This window comes from Nymphaea colorata, chromosome 2, assembly GCF_008831285.2.
Source record: "Nymphaea colorata isolate Beijing-Zhang1983 chromosome 2, ASM883128v2, whole genome shotgun sequence".
Classification (NCBI taxonomy): domain Eukaryota; kingdom Viridiplantae; phylum Streptophyta; class Magnoliopsida; order Nymphaeales; family Nymphaeaceae; genus Nymphaea; species Nymphaea colorata.
The window spans coordinates 22,062,435-22,085,267 of NC_045139.1; the positions used below are offsets into that span (position 1 = coordinate 22,062,435).

Here is a 22,833-nt window from a genome sequence, read left to right on the forward strand (position 1 = left end):
CCCAGTAGGATGTGAGTGAAGCTATTTGATCAACTTGCTGCCCCGGGTCCGCCAAAGCCTGAAAAAGGAAACAACTGAAGGCTTAGCCTTCGCAGTATGACAACAAGCTAGGAAAATTTCTAACCCTCTTAGGTAGGGCTCAAATATGAGATAATCACAATCATAAAAACAAATCATCATCATATCGTGACAGGGCATAGTCATATCATTTGCCAAGAAGACCCTCTCATAGACCACGACATGTAAAGGCCACTCAATGGCCACGATAACACAATTTCAATACACATGCAAGACATGCATAAACATATCATTTTCATTCGTTTCATTCACATACATTTCATTCACTTTCATTTACATACATTTCATTTTCATTAGCTTCAGTGAATTGACAGTTCCTGTGGGTGCAAACACAGGCACGTGCACACCGCAGACGGCCTACAACCGGGAGACAACTCCCATGGTGGCCCATAACAGTATGGATCCATTCCCACTTCAGTGGTAGAGCACTCATCCATGGGTGTGTGAATTCCAAGGAGAGATACTCAACTTTCTCTAGGACACCCAAGTTGGGAAGGCGGGAGCTCAACGCTCCAAGCACATCACACAACAGTACCCTAGGGCCTTGCACCGCCTGCGCTTCGAACAGGCGAGACCAGTGGCGAAGACGGGACAACTCCCAAATACAATGCCACAACCCACTGACCTCTCATCTCTTATTCTTTCATTCTTATCATTATGATTACACATTCATAAATGACCAGCTAGCTCATGAGGTTGGTTCACTCCACGAGTGCATCCATACCTCCAATTTCCTCCACACGAGGGCTACACATATCATTCACATTTTTAGCTAGCCCGTCATGACAATACGAGTATAACTACCTTTCAATTTCATTCAATTGCATTATTGTCCACGGCAACACATATGCAACAAAGCACCACATTCACAATAATTCAAATTCACATTCATCAAAGACATCAATCACATCTTTCAAAACTTAGCCAAATCCCTGAGAGTAATTTCGATCTGTGATTGGCTCGAAGCTGTCCTATGCAGTTATTATTTTAGGATGCTTTCTAATGCACAATCGGGGTCGAGGAGACAATCGACTCGATACCCTACCTCATCTGTCCTAAACAGTTATCATTGCTAGCATGCACAAAGTGCGTAGTAATTTTCAAAACAAAACTTATCGTACTATTCAAAACAAAACTCACTTCATATAATTCCATCACATACATTCACTCAATCACATCATAATCAGTCAATCACATCACAATCATAGGATCCATCAATCCTGAAACACACATTCCAAAGGTTGGCCCCAGGTAGGGATTTGCCTGAAATGCCGCCATACCTATCGCGCGTCCACAAAACACTCCAAAACGCCTCGAACATCACGTGTAGTTGCTCAAGGTCTACTGGGCGTGCCCGGTGTACCTGCAAACACAATCAAGCAATAGGATTTCGTCTCACTTCGCTTTACAATTTATACAAGTGTAAAATATAATCATTAAGGCATGTCATCGCCTCAAGAAAGTGTCGACAGTTAGTACCGACCCACAAAACCCTCCAATACGCTTCTTCCCAACTCTTTGAGGTTGTGACCAAACGTCTAAACTCAACGCTTTAATCAATCTATCACTAGGTAGTTTTATGGAATTTTTAAGAAGTTACATGTCTTATTTGTTATTTATGTAATTCTTGTTTTGGCCGCCCTTCCCTAATCTCTTTTAATAAGAGATTATGGTTAGCAAGGATGGTTTTTCTCTCTCTTTCTCGACCTCGTCTCTCCGGTGACTGTTAGATTTCTTCTTCCTCCTCTCTCGTCTCCCCCTTTCCTTTCTCATCTCCTTCTTTTTCTTCTTCTCTCTACTGCTCATTGGTGGGTGGAATTTGATCACGCCTATGTGGAACGCATGATCAGATCCACTAGTAGAACATGGCGTGGCTGCTGGGATCCTGTCGTTGTTGCTGATCAAAGATTGCATGTTATTGACATGGTGTGCCTGCTGGGATCTTGTCGTTGTGTTGCTGATCAGAGATTGCTTGTTGCTGCTGCTGATCGTGAAGATGGCTTGCTAACGTTGCTGATTGTGGAACAACAAGATGTGGACTTGCTGTTTGAAAGTTGAGGTTGGGAACAAAAAAAGCAGCGACAATCTTCGTCTGTAAGTTTGTTGCTCAGCAGTAATTATCGGCAAAGTTTTCTGCTGTTTAGGGTCGTGAAGGAGGTGTGACTGCTACCTGCTTTGAATGCTTGTTAACAACATCTAGACGTTAAAATCTGTGATTGGATTTTTTTGCCTGTTGAAATTGGCTTATCACATGCATGGCATGAGCAATGTCAGGTCTGGCGATGGAGAGATAAGAGAGAGCACCAATTATTTGCCGAAAAGGAGTGAGATTTTCTAATATCTCTCCATCATCAATCTTCATTTTTACTTCCAGTGATTCTGGAGTTTCCACAACTTTGTCATTTGAGATACTTGATCTGTCAACTAATTCACTAGCAAACTTCATTCGAGAAAGAAGATAACCCTGTTTGCTATAAGCAACTTCAATTCCAAGAAAATATGTTAGTCTTCCCAAATCAGTCATTTGAAAACATTACTTAAGAAAATGTTTTACCTTTATAATCCCTTTATCATCACTCCTAGTAATAACCATATCATCAACATACAATAATAAAACAATTACACCTACGGAGGTGGTTTTAACAAACATGGTAGTATCAGAGTAGCAAGATTGAAAACCTTGATTAAACATGACACCACTAAACTTGTCAAACTAGGCCTTGGGAGCTTGTTTTAAATCATAAAGGGCTTTCTTAAGATGTAAAACTTTGTTTTGAGGTAGGTCAAAACCAGCAGGAGCACTCATGAAAACTTCTTCCTGTAGGTGACCATTTAAGAACACATTTTTAATATCCATTTGAAAAATAGTCCAATGTTTAATAGAAACAATGACAATAAGAGATCTAACAGAAGTCATGCGAGTAACAGGAGCAAATGTTTCTTCATAATCAATCCCATATTCTTGAGCATATCCTTTGGCAACAAGTCTGGCCTTATATCCTTATAAGGTTCTATTACTTCTAGGTTTGATTTTATAGATCCATCTACAGCCAATAGTCTTTTTTCCTGCTGGTAGAGACACAATATCCCAAGTCTCATTGCCTTCAATAGCTTTAAGCTCAAGATTCATGGCTTCAATCCAATTGGGATCTTCCTTAGCTTCAAGGTAAGAAGATGGCTCATAAAAAGAATGATGTGCCATAAGACAAGCTCGAAATTTTGGAGAAAAAGACTCATAAGAGATAAATCTTTGAGGAGACCTAATGTGCCTTTGGGATCTCCTAGGAAGATATTGATTAGTTTTTTGATTTTGGGGATCTCTTCTTCTATAAACTAAAATCTCTTTTGGAGGAATGATATGAGTAGGATTATCATTGTTGACTTCTTCAATTGGCACTTCTTCAACTTTATCGGGTTCATCATCATCAATATCATTATTCCAAAGAAAAGTATAATCTTCTAGTTTCTTGGGTTCATTTTTGAAACCATTTTCATTTTTTAAAAAGATCACATTTCTAGAAACATAAACTTTATCTCTTTCAATATCACAACATCTATAACCCTTTTGAGTTTGGGAATACCCAATAAAAACACAACCAATGGCTTTGGAAGAAAGCTTATCGTCTTTGTCACTTAACATAAGACATTTGCAACCAAAGAATTTAAGTCTGTTGTAATTAGGTTTAACATGGTGAAGGTTTTCAAAAGGAGAAATATGTTTCAAAAGTTTGGTAGACATTCTATTAATTAAATAGGTTGAAGTCAAAACAGCCTCAGCCCAAAAGTTTTTGGGAACATTTTTAGATAAAAGAAGAGCTTTAGTAGTTTCAAGAATGTGCCTATGTTTACGCTTGGCCACTCCGTTTTGTTGTGGAGTGTTAGGACAAGTTTTTTGATGAACAATGCCTTTTTCTTTTAGAAATTGTTGAAATTCATTTGACATAAATTCTCTTTCCGAATCACTTCTAAAGATTTTGATATTTGAGCCAAATTGGGTATAGATTATGTTGTAAAAATTCTTAAAGTTTGTAAATACCTCCGATTTGTGTTTGAGAAAGTAAACCCAAGTATGCCTAGAATAATCATCAATAAAGATCACATAGTACAATAATCCTCCTTTTGACATAATAGGAGCGGGTCCCCACACATCTGAATGCACCAAATCAAAAGATTTTTGGGCAATAAAATTTCTATTATCAAAAGGTAAGACTTTCATTTTTGCCTTAATACAATCATTACAATAAAAGTTCTTTTAACAAAAATTCTCCATGAAGGGAAGATGAGACATTTTTACTATATTGGAATGTCCAAGTCTTTGTTGCCAAGTTTGAATGTCACATTCTTTGGAGATATTGCAAGATGGTCTTGAAAGGTCCAAAAATTTTATGTAGTAGAGATCATTTGTTCTAAAACCTTCCCCAATCGTTCTTGGATACACGGTCCTGTATCAAACATTTGTATTGTGAGAAGATTATATCAAAACCAAGGTCGACTATTTGAGAAACGGACAATAAATTTAAGTTTAATTTAGGAATGTATCTTACTTGAGGTACTTTTAAAGTTTTGGATCCAAAAGCTAGGTCAAGATTTTCAATAAAATCAATTTTAAGAGAAGTACCATCCGCCGTTTTCACAAAAGAATAACAATCATTTTTAGTGTATTCGGTGAGAAGGGATCAATAAGGAGTCATATGAAAAGATGCACCCGAATCAATAATCCAAGAAGACTTATTTGAAGAAGTAGATGTCACGGTAGCGCCCAAAGTTGAAGGTGTGCCTCCTCCCTTTAGTAAATGTTGAATAGCTTCAATGAGCTTGGGTTGAAGAGCACTTACGAGTTGATCAAGTTGAAATGAGCTTGCTTCTTTCCTTTCTTCTTGAATTGGAGCCGCAACATTGCTTCTTTTGTCAAAAATTCTAAGTTTTGGACATCTAGGCTTGGTATGTCCTTCTTCTTGACAATGATAGCAAATAATTTTTCTTCTTGCTCCTTTATTTGTACGATTGAAGTTAGGAGGTCTATAAGGTCTCAAATGGGCCCTTGGCCTAGATGTGGCAAGCACATTGTTGACTTTCTCTTTATCAAGACAAAGTCGATTTTCTTTCATTTGAAGCTTTGCAATAGCCTCATTCATAGATGGTGTTTTAGAACGATGGAGTAAAGCGGTTTTAACACCATCAAATTCGGGTCTAAGACCTATGATAAACTTGTAAAACTTGTCACGTTGTATTTGCTTTTCTTTAAAAATAAGATCTTGTGTCCAATGTGGTTCAAAAATACTCAATTCATCATACAATTGATCCATTTCAGCCACATAATCTTTAATGGATCTATCTCCTTGTTGGAGATTGTGAATTTTGAGTTGAACATGATGCATATAAGCAACATGTCTCATGGTATTAGTTTTCTTTAGATATTCCCAAGCTTCTAGGGCAGAATTTAATTTAGAGATTTGCGCGCTAGTAGCATTGTCAACACAAGTCAAGATCCAAGTAATAATTTTGTGATGACCAACATTCCATTCTTCCCATTTCTTGTTGTATTCAGCCGCTACTTTTTCTTTTTCTGTTCCGTCCAATTCCATAGCTCTTCCATCAACAACTTTAGTAAGGACTAGTTGTGGTTCAAGTTTTGTCCCATCAACTAGTCCCCAAAGGCTTTTACTACGAATAAAATGTTCCATAGTTCTAGCCCATTGCATATAATTTGTTGATGAGAGTTTGGGAAATGGAAGAGATGAGACTTTTGTCATCCATAAGCATAATCAACAAGGTAGATCCTGTTACAAGTTGTGACGAAGCTAGCTCCCACGTGAAAAGAAGTCCACGACAATAAAAGAAACCAGTCACCCTTTTTCTTGTGTAAAACTTGTATGTTTGAGATGACGAAAAAATGAAGAAACAGCCACAATCTTCACCACCAATAGAGGCCAGCAAAACAGCGCCTTCTTGTGTCAAATCTCAGCCAGCAATAACGTCGAACACTTGGAGTGCTTCACGGCTCCAAGGAATGAATAAGAGCTGAAACTTCAAACTGAAGGACAACAAGATGAATAGCCAAAACGTGGCTCTGATACCATGTAAATCAGGCCCAAACAAGGCAAATACTTCAAGAATATCACTCTTGAATCTCCCACCAACTTAACAAGGCAATACACAAGAGACCTCTAACAAGAGGATAAAGAAATATGTATTGATCTTCAACAATAATACAAGAAGTGGCTTAAAAAGCCATAACTAGACACTAAAAGATGTACACTATTTATAAGGAAGAGAACAAGAGAGAGGAGAGAGCTAGCCGTTGGAGACTAGTTCCAACGGCTAGAACTCTAGCCGTTGGAACTAGTCTCCCCTTGGGTCCCCTTTGGATAAAAACAGAAAGAAGCAGGGGTAAAAAAGAAAAAATACAGAAAAGAGAAAGACATAAAGAAGGAGAAAAATTACATAAATATCCTAAGTACCCAAACCTACAAAAAATATATATATATATATATAAGACACATATTAGATGACTAATATATGTAATGTATATACATATATGTATGTATAGAAGGGATACATACATTTTCACACACCATTCATCCCATTTCACAATTTGTGACGTCTGAATATGTAAGTGACAAGGTGCGCAATTCATTCATGCTCTGTCTACTCATACTACTCCGACATGTCATCAACAAACATTACTAGACCCCAATTGGCGCCAAGCTATGGAAGAGCAAATACATACTTTATAGGAACGCCACACGTGGGACCTTGTTGCTCCTCCTTTCGGTTGTGATATTGTTGGATCCAAATGGGTATTCACTATCAAATACCATGCAGATGACACCCTTGAATGCTATAAAGCTCGGCTGGTCGCAAAAGGATATACTCGGACCTATGGTATTGATTTCTTTGACACCTTCTCACTAGTGGCTCAGCTAGGTACCATTCGTCTCTTTATTTTCTCTTGCAGTTCAGTATGACTGGCAGATGCATCAATTGGATGTCAAAAAAGCATTCTTGTATGGCGATCTTGAGGAGACAGTTTATATGCAACAACCACCTGGCTTCGATGTTCAGGGGGAGTGGGGGAAGGTGTGCAAATTGCGGAAGGCCATATGTGGACTGAAACAAAGTCTCCGTGCATGGTTTCATAAACTATCTGATATTGTCTCACAGAGTGGATTCCAGTGGTCACCTTTTGATCATTCAGTGTTTGTTAAGAAGAGAAAGTTGGGTATTGTTATCTTGGTAGTATATGTTGATGATATCATATTGACCGGCAACTATAAACAAGGTATATCTGAGACCAAAGAATTTCTTCAAAAGCATTTTGTCACAAAAGATCTTGGACACTTGAGGTATTTTCTTGGAATAGAAGTGGCTCGTGGTAAGGAAGGAATAGTTCTCTCTCAAAGAAAGTACATTTTAGACTTATTGCAAGAAACTAGAATGTTGGGGGCCAAACCTGAGGAAGATTCATGAGTAAGGATTTTTTTTTCGTGGATTAGTAGTTGTGAGAGTTCTTTCCACGAAGATATACTGGATTTGTTCATGATTTCAGTAAATTTACCAGATTAAGTATTGTGATTCAGCAGAAGTTTAGTCTATCGTGAAGAGTTTTCCCTTTCTACAATCTGTTATGTGTTGACAGTCTACACAATATTTTTTACTTCTGCCTTGTGGTGATAGTCGATGGTTTATTTCTGATTAGCTTTATTCTGCTATCTCTTTTGGCTGAATTCTTGTGGACAGATTTACGATGGCTGAAAAGCCCAAACTTGATTCTTCTCATGAGTTTGAAATTGGGAGCAATCCATTCTCTTATGGTTCTACAGTTAAGTAGTTAAGTCGGTCACTGGACATCCAAAAAAAATATTTACTTGAGGAAGATGAATCAGTAATCAAGACTGGAAAGTATGCTTCTTGGAAAGAGGATAATGCCATGGTTATGTCTTGGATAATGAATAGTGTGGACTCTTCTATTGCTTCTACCATTGCATATTACACCACTACTAAGGAGATGTGAGACTTTTTATGTCAGACTTATTCACATGATAAGAATATGAGAAAGGTATTCCAAGTAGAGGAAGAATTATACAAACTACAACAATGTGATATGAGTTTGCCCCAATATTTTGCAGCTGTCAAGGCCCCTTTTGAGTGACTCAAATCCCTTTGGCCCCATGTAAGTCGTGCTATAAGGCTGATTATGAGTAAAGTATGGTTTCCAAGCAGAACATTCAGTGGTTAAGGCACATATGCTCACTGGGAGTGATATCCCTGGTTTGGCAGAGGCATATAACAGGTTGAGTCGTCTAGCTGTCGCCCTACCTCAGCCTGTCAGTGACACACTCACATCAGCATTGGTGGCATCCAATGGACGTGGGTCAAGTTCTTTCTCTATCTCTAGAGAAAGAGGTACAGGTCGGGGGATTGGAGGACGTGGCCGATTTCAATGTACCCATTGTGGCAAAATGGGTCATCTTGTGGACAAGTGCTGGGATATCTATGGTAGATCATCTGGAGGCTCATAGGGAAGGGGGTCTAAGAGTCCCATAAGTAGAGGTGCTTCATCATTAGCCCCTACAGGAGTGGCTCAGGTAGCAGCCATTGGAGAGAATGCAACTGCATCTGAGTCTTTCTCTCTTAGTTTGAGCAAGGCAAAGTATGAGTATATATTATCCCAAAGACCTGCTTTATCTTCTTCACCAGTCTCTGTCTCGTTTGGAGTAGTTGGTTCTGCTCTCTCCATAGTTTCACATGACCCAGGTACATTTTGGATAATTGATTAAGGTGCCTCAAGACATTTTTGTAGCCGGCCATATTTGTTTTCTTCCTTGACCAAGTTTGATCAGCCACAGTTTGTTAAATTATCCGATGGTAGACTCTCTCCCATTTTGGGAAGTGGTGATGTTAAAATCTCTCATTCCTTGAGTTTATCACATGTTTTTATATACTTCAAAGTTTCCTACCAACCTGTTGTTAGTGCAGCAACTAACCTCTTGTTTGTAATGTAAAGTATGTTTGACCTTAATTCTTGTGTAGTTTAGGACTTACAAACTGGGAAGATGATTGGTGGAGGCCATGAGCAAGGGGGAGTCTACCTATTGTTGACATCTGTGGATTCTGCAACTATTTCTGTGTCTCAAAAACCCACTCTGTACCAGTGGCACCTGCGGTTGGGTCATCCTTCTCCATTAAACCTGCATGATATTCTTCCTAATATTTATGTGTTTGGGTACTTCGAATGTGAAGCTTGCCAGCTTGGCAAACACACTCGAAGTAGTTTTCCTTCTAGTTTGAGTCCATCTAGTCAGAGTCCTTTTGATCTTCTTCATGTTGACGTGTGAGGTCTCAGTTGGGTTGCTAGTAGGTCTAACTTTCGTTACTATCTGGTTATTGTTGATGATTATTCTAGAATCAGTTGATGTTTTTGTTGAAAGAGAGATCTGATGTCATATGTTTTCTTAAAAATTTCATTCTAGAAATAAAGACTCAATTTTCTTCTAATGTCAAATGCATTCGCACTGATAATGCTTTAGCATTCAAAGCCTCCAATTTAATACAGTTTTACAACAATCATGGTATTCGACAACAGTTTACATGTCCCCACACGTCTCAACAAAATGGGGTTGCTGAGAGAAAACATTGCCAACTTCTAGACATGGCTCATACCCTTATGTTGCACACTTACCTCCCTGTAGGTTTTTGGGGAGATTCCATACGTACAACTTGTTACCGGATCAATCGTTTACCATCATCAGCTATTCAAAATGAAATCCCCATCCAACGAATGCTTCCAAATCAACCTCTATTTCAAATTCCTCCAAAGGTATTTGGTTGTACCTATTTTGTTCATGTTCTTGGCCCAAACAGGGATAAACATGTTGCTCAATCTATCAAATGTGTTTTCATTGGTTATCCTTCCCATAAAAAAGGCTACAAGTGTTTTGATCCCTTAACTCATAAGGAATTTATCAGTGCGGATGTTACATTCTTTGAGTCTCAACCTTACTACATCTCCACTTGTCCTCTTGAAAAGGTGTCACCCTCCGTTCCTCTTTTTATTCCTCCCTTTCCATTGGAATAAATTCCTTCCCACTTTGAATCTATTTTTCCATACAATAGTCGCTTTAAGGATCCTCCATAGACTTATATCCGTGGACATAAGGTTCCCATTGCCACTCCACCAATGCCTCCTTAGGAGGTAAGCTCTCATGAAAACTTGGATTATGGCACTCATGGCTCTGATGGGGTTGATGACCTTCCCATAGCTCTTCACAAAGGAAAACGACAATGTACATTTCATTCTATTTCACATGTTGTGTGTATTGACCATGTGAGTGTTAGCCTCGATCAATTCATTCATTGTATGGCTGTTCATTCTATTCCTCCAAGTTATCAAGAGGCTCTTATGGACCCAAAGTGGAAACAAGCGATACAAGAAGAGATGAATGCATTAATGTCTAGAGCCACATGGGGTTTAGTGGATCTACCACCTAATTGTGATGTTGTCGGGTCCAAGTGGGTATCCACTATCAAGCATCATTCAAACAGGACTGTTGAGCAGTATAAGGCATGCTTAGTTGACTCAAACATATGGAGTTGATTTCCTTGAAACCTTTTCCCTTGTGGCATTAGACTTATCATCTCTATTGTCGTGCAGCACGACTGGACTATGTATCAACTCGATGTGAAAAGTGTATTTCTTTATGGTGATCTATCTGATACGGTTTACCTGGCTTTGAAAGTCTAGGGAGTGTTCGAAGGTATGCCACCTTACAAAGGCTATATATGGACTCAAACCAAGGCCTTTTGCTTGGTTTCATAAACTGTTTGAGGTGATTTCAAACGTCTCCATTGGATCATTCCCTTTTTATCAAAAAAGAGGCTTCAAATATGGTTATTCTAGTTGTGTATATGGATGATATTATTCTTACAAGAGATAATGATTAGATATTTCTGCTACAAAGAAGTTTCTTCAACAATACTTCGTAACAAAAGATCTTGGTCAGTTGAGATACTTCCTAGGCATTGAGGTTGGCAGAAGTGATAAAGGAGTAATTCTATGTCAAAGGAAGTATGTGTTGGACTGATGCTTGGAGCAAAAGCTGCTAATCTGCCTACGAATCCTCATCTACATCTGCATGAAGATCAATACGAAGCTGTTGACTCATGATCATATGATGGTTCTTAGGTATTTAAAGTCGTCTCTAGGAAAAGGGTTTGTGGTTTAAAAAGGGTTCAACTTTTGAAGTTGAAGCCTTCACTGATGCTGACTATGCCGGATCAGTAGAAGATAAAAAATCTACTACAAGATTTTGTGTTTTGTGGGAGACAATCTTATATCTTGGAGAAGCAAAAAGTGGAATGTGGTGGGTAAGTCTAGTGCTGAATCCGAATATAGGGCTATCATCCAAACTGTTGCAGAAATGACTTGGGTTCGGTCTATGCTTATAAATTTGGGGATCTCTGTCACACTTTCAATGAAAATGTATTGTGATAACAAGGCTGCCACATACATAGCTAACAATCCAGTATTTCACGAAAAGGCAAAACATATCGAGGTTGATTGTCACTTCATTAGGGATTTGGTTATATCTACAGTGCATGTTTCATCAGAGAACTAGGCAGCAGACTTACTCACTAAGGCACTACTTATTGGCGAGTTTACGAGAGGTTGTGACAAGCTGAGCATGATTGACATCTATGCTCCAGCTTGAGGGGGAGTGTTAGAATATTAGTTAACGGGGTAGGTAATTTTATGGATTTTTTAAGAAGTTACATGTCTTATTTGTTACCTTTTATATTTCTTGAGGGCCCATATGTAATTTTTGTTTTTGACACCCCTCCCTAATCTTTTTTAATCAGAGATTAGGGTTAATAGCAAAGATGGTTTTTCTCTCTCTCTCTCTTTCTTGACCTTGTCTCTTCTCCCTTGGTCTCACGCAACGTAAGAAATGTGCTTTAACACGTGTATATGAACCAGTGAATCGTCCATTGCAGAGCTTACATTCGAATTGTACCTTGCTTCCACCACTAGGAGTTTTTTCTACTTTTGATTGAAGTCTCCAAAGTGGTTGAGAGTCTTGAGACTGATCTCTGGTTTCAGATGAGTCAATATTGACACTATTGCTAGAACTTGCTCATATAGAAGCACTTGAAATCGCCTTTCCCTTGTCAGCCGTTACATTTGGGAAGCGAGAAACAAAAAGAAACATGAATCTGAGCATGTATCGTGGGTGGACGGTAGCAAAGAGTAGGAGCCATGGATTACTTGCCGCTGGAAGTAGCAACAGCAGTAGCAGTTGGCGGCGGGGGAGGTAATGGCTGGGCTGAATGGAACAGTGGAGCTGCTCAATGGAATAGTGGAGCGTAAGGAGCAGGTAGGTTTAGAAGGTAGTAAGAAGTTTGAGGGTTTACCTGATGCCGGAAGAAGCTACAGCACCTGCCGCTGGGATGGTGGATGACGACTGCCACTGGGATGGGAATGAAGCTCCTCCAGGCACGGGGAGACGAGGGTATGCCACAGAGGATGAGGGGTAAACAGGCGGGCAAAGGGACTCGATAAGGCTGAGAGTAGGGCGTTGGGTTGGTGGCAGGGGGGGGGTGTGGGGGGGAGAGGGGGAAAATTTTGGGAGGGCGGAGGTAGAGAGTAGGGCGTTGGGAAGAAAGGGAAAAAATTTCGAGAAGGTGGAGGCAGAGAGTAGGGACCGCATCCGACGGACGGACAGCCATGGGCCCGACATGCTCCAAGATTTGGATGCGGCGGGCTAACGTGTCCGTACCATGTCAACAGCGTGTCCACACCCAAATCTGTGTCGGGATGAGTCGACATAGACACGTCAGTCTACCATATCGTCATATGTTTCCTATTGAACAGCCGACCATGCTTATTTCTTACGAACCAAAAAAAAGAAAAAGGAAACAGAAAAACGAGCATATGCTGAATTGCTCAATGAACAAAAACAAAACAATTTACTCCCAACTATGCTTACGAACAGAATGTAAAATCGTAACCATGCTTACAAATAGAATATAAGAAACAAAAACAAAGCATAGAAAAACCAAAGAACAATGTCTGTCGAGATTTGAGAATGCTACAAACAGAAACAAAAATTAAAAAGATCATATGCTGACAAAAAAAGAGGAAACTTTGTCGCCAACCATGCTTATGAACAATCGTTGGGGCTAGGGATTTACGTATGACTTTGGGTTGCAGGGTACAACAAGAGGGAAGGTTGAATGGCTGTCTAGTGGTGCCCATCACCAGAAATTGGCTGGAGTTGCTGGAATTGTTGAAAAGAGGGAATCAGATGTAATTGGGGAAAATGGGTAAATCAGCAAGGATCTTTTCAATTGAAGGCTGGGAATGTGGAGTTGGGGCATGGGGATGGGAAACCTGTTGTCCAACCAGTTCGTTGGTTAAAAATGGCGTGAAATCCGTTGAAAATTGAGTGTGAACTGTGAAAGGCATCTGTTGATGAGGAGGGAGTTGAGTGGACCTACGAGGAAGTCATATGGCATAGGGGCAATCGAGTCAATCGACCAGTCAGTTGGGCATCCAAAAATTGACCAAGGAGGAAGAATGCTGCTGAGCTGTCAGTGTGCGTGTTGAGAGTGTTCGCTAGTGAGTTTGAGGAAGCTGCTATACTGCACTGCTTGCTTGGACGCAAAAAATGTAGAAAGAACCATGATTCATCAGAAATCTTCGTTGGAGAACGCAGGAGCCGGCTGTGAGTGAGTCAGCCGTCGAGCAGTCGAAGCGCTTGAATGAAGCCCTAATACCCTGCACTACAACCCTCTTTGAAAGGGTTTACGATTTTAAAATTAAAAAAAAAAAAAGATAAAAGAGGACAGATTTGTTCTCTAGTGTTTTAATCACACTCGACTCTCCGTTGACCCGAGTCAGGTGTGCCTCTGATGCATCAAAAAATGTAGCAGGTGCGGCAGGATGCATACGTCCGGTGCCATGTTGGGCTGCTCCCCTTCACGCACCTGCACCCGCATCGGTGTGGGTGCGTGCGTCTATTTGACGAGTCTTTGTGACACAGCTCTCAAGCACCTGGTTTTTTACTGTTTTTGCGCTTGGGGCTTTCATCTTGTTGATGTTGTTTGAGTTTCCTCCATGCAAGCCCTCCTTGGTTGTAGTGAACCAAAGCAAGACTATTTGCATAAGTTCTTCTGCTTTGTGCAACATGATGTTTTGATGTCGATGAAAATTAACATGGCCTGTATAGGACTTCAGTTCAGGACCTTCTACTCTGATCCAGTTCGATGCTCTTTCATATTTTATGATGTTCTTTTTCTTATGTTTCTTTTTTTGGTGTCAGTGATCTTGCTGATCTAGTGGAAATGGTTCACATAATTTTACAACTTATGGAGTCCTTTCAATCACATGGTGCTTTACGGGTATCCCCTCCTTCCTCTCCATGGTGCTTGCTTTCTGAGTGGTTTTAAATTGTCCTTATTTGAATGACAGTTTGTGGAAAATTCCATCAAGAAAGACGTTTGAAGTAATGGACCTTTTCATACTGTGTTTTTGTTAGTTTTGGTTAAGAGGTCGTGGTATCCAACAATAGGTTTGTGCAATACTTGGGGGATTTTGTATTAAAGTATAGCATGATATGGTAAAATATCAATACGTTAGGTTACTGAAAGATTATATATCTATTATTGTGTGAATAGTTTTTCGATATTATTTTAGTTACTCATTGATTTCAATGTTCTTGGGGACAAAAGCTTGCTTTTAAGACCATGTTTACCTTAATTGAAGGTGAAAACAGTTTGTCTTATTTTCATGTCGGAAAGCACATACCAGGAAATCATTTCAGCAAAAAAGTTATAGTTTCTATATATTGTGCTGTGAGGATGTTACTGAGATAACTTCTAAAGCCCTTTTCTCCTTTCTGTTTTTAGTTCTTTGCTGCTTCAATATTGTCAAGATATTCAAGCTGAAAGTACTGGAAAAATAATTTTGAGAGGCATTTTATTCTTTTTACTTTTGAGATTTAACTTTGAAAATTATTTATCTGTTTTCTTGGTTTTCCTAAGAATCCTTGCCAAAATTTTGTGCAGCTCTTATTGGTGCCAACTTGTATCATATGATCATTCTATAATGTACCTTGTGAACTTGGTTTCATCAAGCAATAGAATTTTCACATCATATCTCTGAGTAGCATTCTAGCAATTCTGGGATTTAGTCAGTCTTCAAGTTGAGGTAAATTAGGTTAATTAATGCATTGCATTTTAAGAAGGTTATCCTAGGGAATCTTGTCTTCAATGTTAATTATATTACAGGAATTGCCATTTTGTCCTGAAACTTGTAGACTCTCTTGCATGCATCAACATTTCACACATGGACCAAGATAAACATATTCACTAATTGCATATTGTTCATTATGAAGATTACTATCACTCCATGCAGGTCTCAAAAAAATCAAGACGGAGGAGTAAGAAAAGGTTAGGCAGTGTCCAAGAAAAACAGGTCAGAGAAGTAGGTGAGGATGTGCAGATAGATGCTGTTGCTGAAATGAACGGTGATGCTATGCACTCTGCCCTGGATCCATTGGTTGATTTGGAAAATGCAGGGAAAGGTGCCTCCTAATTCTTGACTACAGAGTACAGAGAGCTCTGTCACAGACACACATAGCTCCTAGAAGGGCACTGTACTCATGTTGACATGGCTGAACATGGGTGCAGGTATGGGGCATGGCGTGGACAAGGCTAACTCACTTTTTTGTATTTTTTTCAGTATATTTTAATATTTTCTTATGCTAATCTATATTTTATAAATATAAACAATAAATATATGAATTTATTTGCTTACAATCTTATCGTTATGTATGTGTATGTGTGTCTGTAGCTCTGTCCCACACCCAAGCTCTTTGAAAATGCTTCATGTAGGTCTGTGCACCTTCACTATGTCCGCACCTATACCTGCACGCTTGTCGCATAGGTAGGGAGGCTGTTTCTTTCCACCTATGGCACTTGCACTTGTCAAAAAGGTCAAGGTACTGGTGTCGATGCTATCCTATGCATATATGGGTGCAAGAAACCAAAAGTTTAGGTTGGACATAGTCAACTGCACGTGGCCCTTTTGTCCACATCTGAATGGAGTTGAAAGCTACTTGGTCATGGATTAGGCTTTCCATTTAAATTTTATGTTTTGGTATTAATAACTTGAAAAGAGAAACCAAATGGTTAGAACATGTCCCCTCTTAAGCTAATCTTGTTCTTTTGATCTTTCAGACTATATATATGATCTTGATTGTGACTACTCAGACAATTTTCTTATGAATGTTCATTGTTGAGCATTTAATGAGGATAAACACACATGCACACATTATTATCTGGGGTTGTCTAGCTTTTTCATTAATTTTCACCCATCTACTTTATTCTGCAAGTTTTTTTGATGAATCCAACCATATATATGAATTATGTATCTCAAAGAGAAAATATTGAAAATCTGATATTTCTGCTATATAGAGTGGGTTTTACAAGGTTCTTAGGTCAGTCTTCCTTGTCTCTTAAAATTGTTTACAAAATCTTTTTGAGTTTTATACATTAAATTTTCATAATTTTCTTTATTCTAGCATTGTTGGACACTCAAAGTCTACTTGTGCAATTAAATTTCTCAAAATAAACTTGGAAACACCAGGTTCCGTACTGGACGTCGTATTTGCAGAGGAGAGAATCTAAGGACCTGTTCAAGCTATAAGATTCTTATACTATATGTACATACGGTCTTGTGATTTTCCCCTTGAAAATTTAATGCAGATGGATACAGTATGCCCAAACGTAGGAATAAGAAATTCAGCTATGTTTATATGAGCTGAGAATGCTAAGACTGACTTTAAAATCCCTATAAAATTTTATCTTCACTGCTGTTTTAAAATTCTACATTTTGGGCATTTCACATTCATCCATACAATTGGTTTTGTTAAAAGCAACTAAAAATGGTAGAAACTGCCAGACCTTAAAAATGACCAGACAAATGTAGTTGCCATAATCTAAAACCCATGTACAATACATATGTAGTGTGTGTATCCTCCCATTTGTTTGCATGTGTATCCTCCCATTTGCACCCAAGTTTTCTAAGAAAATGCTGCACCTCATCAACACCTACAACCACACATGCATTTTGAACCTGCACTCATGTGACATAGTTTGAACATTGAACCACTGTCACAGATGTCGTGAGATTTTCAAAAATTTTGTGACATTTACAAGAAAAAACATGTAAAGCGAAAAAATGGGCAAATCTCGGAATGAAAATCTTACTGTTTTTTTTTTTTTTGCAATATTTCACTTTTTTGATGATTTTTTTGCTTTTCTTTTTGTGTAATTATTACTTTTACATTTATTTTATTTTAGATAATTTTTAAGTTTTTATTTTTTTTAAATTTTCAAGATTTTTTGCTGAAATTTTCCCAGGAAAAACAACTTCCCCAAAAAAATACCCAAGAAAAACCTCGTCGATATAGTCCTGAGGACGATGGTTAAAGAAGTTTGAATTACTCAATAATCTGTTATGTGAATTTGTTCAACAGGAGTTGGTACCAAAGATGGCAATTGTGACTACAGCCATGAATGTGGAAACGAGTCATCTGAAAACGATGAACAGGCAGGTGTAGTTGAAGTTGACTTGGATGTTACTCGTATAATGTCCATGTTTGCAAATGGCAAGATTGTCCAAAATTTATGCTGGCTCCTGAGGTTTTATAAAAGTAACCACACAAATACCAATCATTACATTATATCTTTGCTTCAAAGGATCTCAGATGATTTAGAGATGTCTCCCATGCTCTTTCAGGTTTAGATCTTGTTCTTAGCACTCCATTATGATAAGTGGGTTGGCTTCTAAATTGATTTGTCATTATCTAATCTTGCAGCTATCTATCCTTTGCATATTCTTCGAAATTCTGCATGATCAGAAAAAAGCTAGTACTAAGGAATACAAAATAATAACTTCATTTATCACAAAATTGGTGGGTAAACTGATGAACAACTTGAAGAGCCATCCTCTTCTTTTTGTCGACATCCTTTTCTGGAAGACAAACCGAGATTGCCACTATATCAATTCAGAGTTCTTGTTACATGAGATTGGCAGCTTAAGGAGCAAGGCTAGAAAATTGTTACATAGTTCAACTGGTGTTCAAAGTGGAGAAGCTAATAAAACAAGGCCTCCTATCAACATAGCAGATGCATTAGGTGATGATGAAGCTGATCTTCTGCCTTCACATGAACTTGATAATATGTAAGGCCATCATGCCTCTACTTGTCTGCATAGTAATTTCAGTGGCATATGCTTGGACTGTGCTTAGTTTGTTTTGTTGTTGTCTGCCAATTAGTGATGAACACGAAAAAAGTTCTCAGAGTGGTTCAGAAGATGGAAATGGTGAAGTTGGTTTGTTGAACATCAGAACTTCCCTTTCAGCTGAAGGAAGTGGCATGGACAAAGATCTTTCTTTATTGTAAGGATTACCTTCTTAGTATTGGATTTTTTTTCCAGTGATGTTTATGAATAGTCTGTTTTGTGAAAACCTTTCAAGGGCTGTCTGCATGATTTTGATCCGTAAAACATGTATGCAATTAACCTATCTTGTAGAAAGCTGTCAGTTTTCTCCCTGTGATGTACTAAGAAGCTTTGTTTGCCACAAGATCTTCAAAGGGTTCCTAGAATCGGAAGATGCTGGCTTTCACTTCAGAGAAAGAGCATAGCATTAACGGACTTTATGAAATGTATGCTTTTTGATATGTTAATTCTACACCGCTCAAAGATTTTATGACCAGAGGTGGAGGTATGAATGATCTATTTAATTCCATATGAACAAGAAAAAAATAGTTCAAAGCTGTGTGTATATACGGAATAGCATTCTTGGAGTTTCTTTCAAAGGTTTATGCCAATCAACTCCATTGGGCATCATATGGATAGAATCTCTGACTATGGTGAAAATTTTAATGTTTTGAATGCATTTTTTAATATAGAGTAGTTTTCTGATAGTAAAATTTTTTAGCTGTACGGGAAAGAGAATTTGTGCACTACTTATTTCAAATCCCTTTGTCCTGATGGAAACATATCTGCAACTCAGTTTCTAACAAGCTCACCAGCTCAGTCCTCATTAATCTGGGCCTGATGGTTGTTTTCATGACCCAAGCGTTGTCCATTATGGGCCCTGCTGAGCCTTGTGGCAGGCATCATCTGTTTTGGAGCAGGACTGAAGATGATATTGCTACTAAAAAATGACTTGATTGGACATGTTCCATACTAATGTTCCATCATATGTTTCATCTGCTAAATTTCTTTCTCTTTCTTATGCATGCACTTTCATTGCTTTATTTGTTTACTTCTGTCATGTAGCGAAATAATCAACGATTATAACTTCAGTGAGTTTTTATGCGCCCAAAAGCTAAATTTTATCGTACAAATGAGGATCCTTTCTTGAAAAAAGATTCTTATGATCTATTTTATTTTCTTTTATCAGCCACTCTGGGAAGAGAGCAAGAGTCTTCAGCAAGGAGGAAGAGACAATGATCAGGGAGCTGTTTGAACAGTGGGTTTCTGACCGCCAATTTTATGTCAATTATGTAAACATTTGTTAATGTTACCCCTGCATTTGTGTTTCTGTCACTTGAAGGTTCAAGACACAAAAAAGGTGCAGTCATCTAATTGCCAATGCATTGGACTCGAATAAAAAGTATTCAGCTGCTCAAGTATCTCGAAAACTTAAGCAACTTGGACTTCAGAGGCCATGCTTAGATATCGTGGAGAACAATAGGGAGTCCAATGAGATTGATGCTGATTTTGCTACAACAGAAAGGAAAGAATCCGATGATGAAACACTGTCAGCATATAAGGAACGGTGTGTATTTAAATTCCAGATCTTGAGTGGTGGTCCTCGATTCTAAGGGGCATGATGTTAAGAGGCTCATATTAATCTTTTGGTTGCCTGTTTTTTTGATCCAACATGCTTTTCTGATAGTTAATTGGAAAAATTGTCACATGGAAGCAGCACAGAATTTGCTGCACCTGGGTGGATTGGTTGTGGCTGTTTGCATTTGTCATTTAATTCTTCACACCCTAGTTCAGGCTCATCTTTTCTATAGGTATATCTAAGTTTATTTAACACACAAATACACCCCTTTGACAGAGTTTCCTACTACAACGGTACTTGCACTTATGTGACACGAAAAACAGACTTGTTAATACCAATTGATTTCCTTTTGTACTGCTTATTTAGGTTGCCTGATTACTGTTCCTCTTTTCGACCTTAGATTTTTGCGATCCCAAGTTCACTTGGTTGCATCTCCATGATCTGTTTTTCTATGACTTCCTTGGTTTCTGACCATTGAAAGCCTTGTTAGCTAAGTGTTTATGTTGGTCTATAGATCTTTGTTGCAATTACGAGTTGAAGAATAAACCTGAGCATTTGAAATTGCGTATGCATGATCCAACTTTGATGGTTTATAGATCAACTGGTCAAGTCTACTTAGCTGCATAATCTCTCTACAAATAAAGTTTTGAATTACCAGAGGTGCCACTTCTGATTTCTCCTACTTATGCTCCATTCTACTGAACTGCTACCTTTGTGCACCAGCTTATACGGAACTCACGCGTTTTGTAAGATGCCCATAAATAATACCCACTTGCTGCATGACATTGCAAAAGCCAGCATGAGATAGCTCAGAAAATCAGTCTAACCTCTGGGTCTTTCAAGAACATTATCTCAACTAGTGCAAGTAGATCAAGGGAAGTTGACCTTGTTAGGACACATGCATCGCAGAACCTTTTTTTTTTTTTTTTGGGGTACCTTTTTTTATTACTGGAGTAGTGGGTCTTTGTAGTATCGTTTGAGGATACTTACAAATACCTTTCATCTTCATAATTTATCTAACAGGGTCATTAGACTTCTTATTGTTTCATATTCCATATATTTGTGCAGAAGTTTTTTAGTGTGAACTATTGGGACAATTCTCCGATACTCCTTTAAGTGTGAACTATTTGGAACTCCTTTACTAACATTTTTGTTGATCTCAGGCTGAAAACACATACTAATAGCTGTCTGGAACATGAACAAACGACCATGACTAATCACCAAAGAACAGAAGTACAAGATGATGCTTCTGATGATGAGCCACTGGGAGTGATCTTTAAGTAAGTTCCTTTCCTAGAAATAATGAGATGTTTATATTCAATTTGCCTCATCTGTGAGATGTTTCCAAAACATTCTGGGAATTGCTGTAATTGACAATATTAGATCCTTCCAAAAGATTTTGGCAGTAGGTTGTAGTCCCTTTAGCTGCAAGCACAAGAACCTGCAGAGTCATGGACACCCTCATCTCTCTCTCTCTCTCTCTCTCTCTCTTCGTGTGTGTGTGTGTGTGTGGGGTATGACTAGTTCCATCCATTTTGGGGCTGGTTATTCCAATCCCTCTTCTCTCTCACTTTCTCACCTACTTTTTCTCCCTTCCCTTCCCTTTCTTTTTCATTTTTCTTTTCCTCAACAGACATTTCTTTCGGCACTGTTACAAAATGACAAATGCATTAAATTTAATGGGGCATCAACTAATTTGTACAATGGGGCTTCAATGGGCTAGCTGTTGAGCAGGTCCAAGTGCTTAAAAACTAGCTGATGACTAGCTCAACAGGTTACAGGCCAAAAAGAAGATAAAATATAGAAAAAGTAAATACACAAAAAGTAAAAAATACAGAATAAAAAGTGAAAAAATACATGTATGTACTCATGTGTATGTGTGTGTGTATACAGAAATATGCACAATCAATCATCCCTTCCACTTTTACATTTGCTTCATGGCTCTCAAACACTGGGACTGCTGCTTTTCACAAATCTAACCATATAAATAGATGCACTATGTCTATAGGGTTCTGGAAAACAAAATGTTAATTTTTTAAAATTAATGATCTTATTTGTGTTGATTCATGCCCATGTTTCATGTTTGAAGGGTGCATTTTCTTTCTCCTTCAAGATGACAAATGCACTAACATATTTGTTTAGGCATGTTAGAAGCATGGGTTAATTGTTGTCATTTTGGAATTACATATTGCTGGTTAGGAGGACTGTTGTAGAGAATCTAACGATGGAGGCATTTTTCTTTACAGGAATGCAGTTGTTCAAGGCGATAAAGAAGGCAACTTGCCTAGTCCTTCGGCGCCTAATGCAAACAGTGATGGCTCGTCTTATGAGCACAAAAACATGGACAGCCACAAAGGTCATGGTGATTATTTGGCGCTGAAAGAAATTGAAAATGGTGCTGACAGCCAGGCCAACAGAAAGAAGGTGAGGAGACTGTTGCATAAATCAGTGGAAACGGATTTCACTCATACGGATGACGTGGCTAACTTGGAAGATGATGTCGAAGGCACACCAAGAAATGTATTCCGAAAGAGGCAGAAAGTGGTTTTTGACTTGGAAGATGAGTAGGGCCAATTTGTTGTTGCATGGGACAGTGTAGACAGTTTGTAGTTTGTACATATAATATAAAGAATCGTATGCTTTCCAAACACATGCATGGCGAGCAATAGTTAGATGGTTCAATTCTCCTAGTTACCATGAATGCCATTTCAGACAATGTCAGGCCTTTTTCAACAACTTACAAAAACTGCCTTTTGAGACAGCCGGTGTAAAAAACCCCATTATAGTTCATTCGATAAAATCCAGCTGTTGCATTCGTTTATGGGCGTCCGGGGGCTTTAAGTTCATGACTTGCATTTAGCCGTAATGACATATATTAGTCTACTATGCA

At 38.5% G+C, this 22,833-nt stretch overlaps 1 protein-coding gene across 1 annotated transcript in view; it reads left to right on the forward strand.

Annotated features, from left to right (window-relative positions):
• LOC116248552 (uncharacterized) overlaps window positions 1-22,593 on the forward strand; it is a 41,636-nt gene extending 19,043 nt beyond the window's left edge. The window contains exons 10-18 of the mRNA XM_031621412.2: window positions 14,400-14,478; window positions 15,494-15,662; window positions 17,619-17,881; window positions 17,961-18,325; window positions 18,420-18,542; window positions 19,554-19,622; window positions 19,707-19,931; window positions 21,107-21,223; window positions 22,190-22,593. Of these exons, the coding sequence (XP_031477272.1) occupies window positions 14,400-14,478; window positions 15,494-15,662; window positions 17,619-17,881; window positions 17,961-18,325; window positions 18,420-18,542; window positions 19,554-19,622; window positions 19,707-19,931; window positions 21,107-21,223; window positions 22,190-22,511 (1,732 nt within the window). The 3' untranslated portion in view covers window positions 22,512-22,593. The remainder of the gene's footprint in view (window positions 1-14,399; window positions 14,479-15,493; window positions 15,663-17,618; window positions 17,882-17,960; window positions 18,326-18,419; window positions 18,543-19,553; window positions 19,623-19,706; window positions 19,932-21,106; window positions 21,224-22,189) is intronic.
• Window positions 22,594-22,833: the final 240 nt, after the last annotated feature.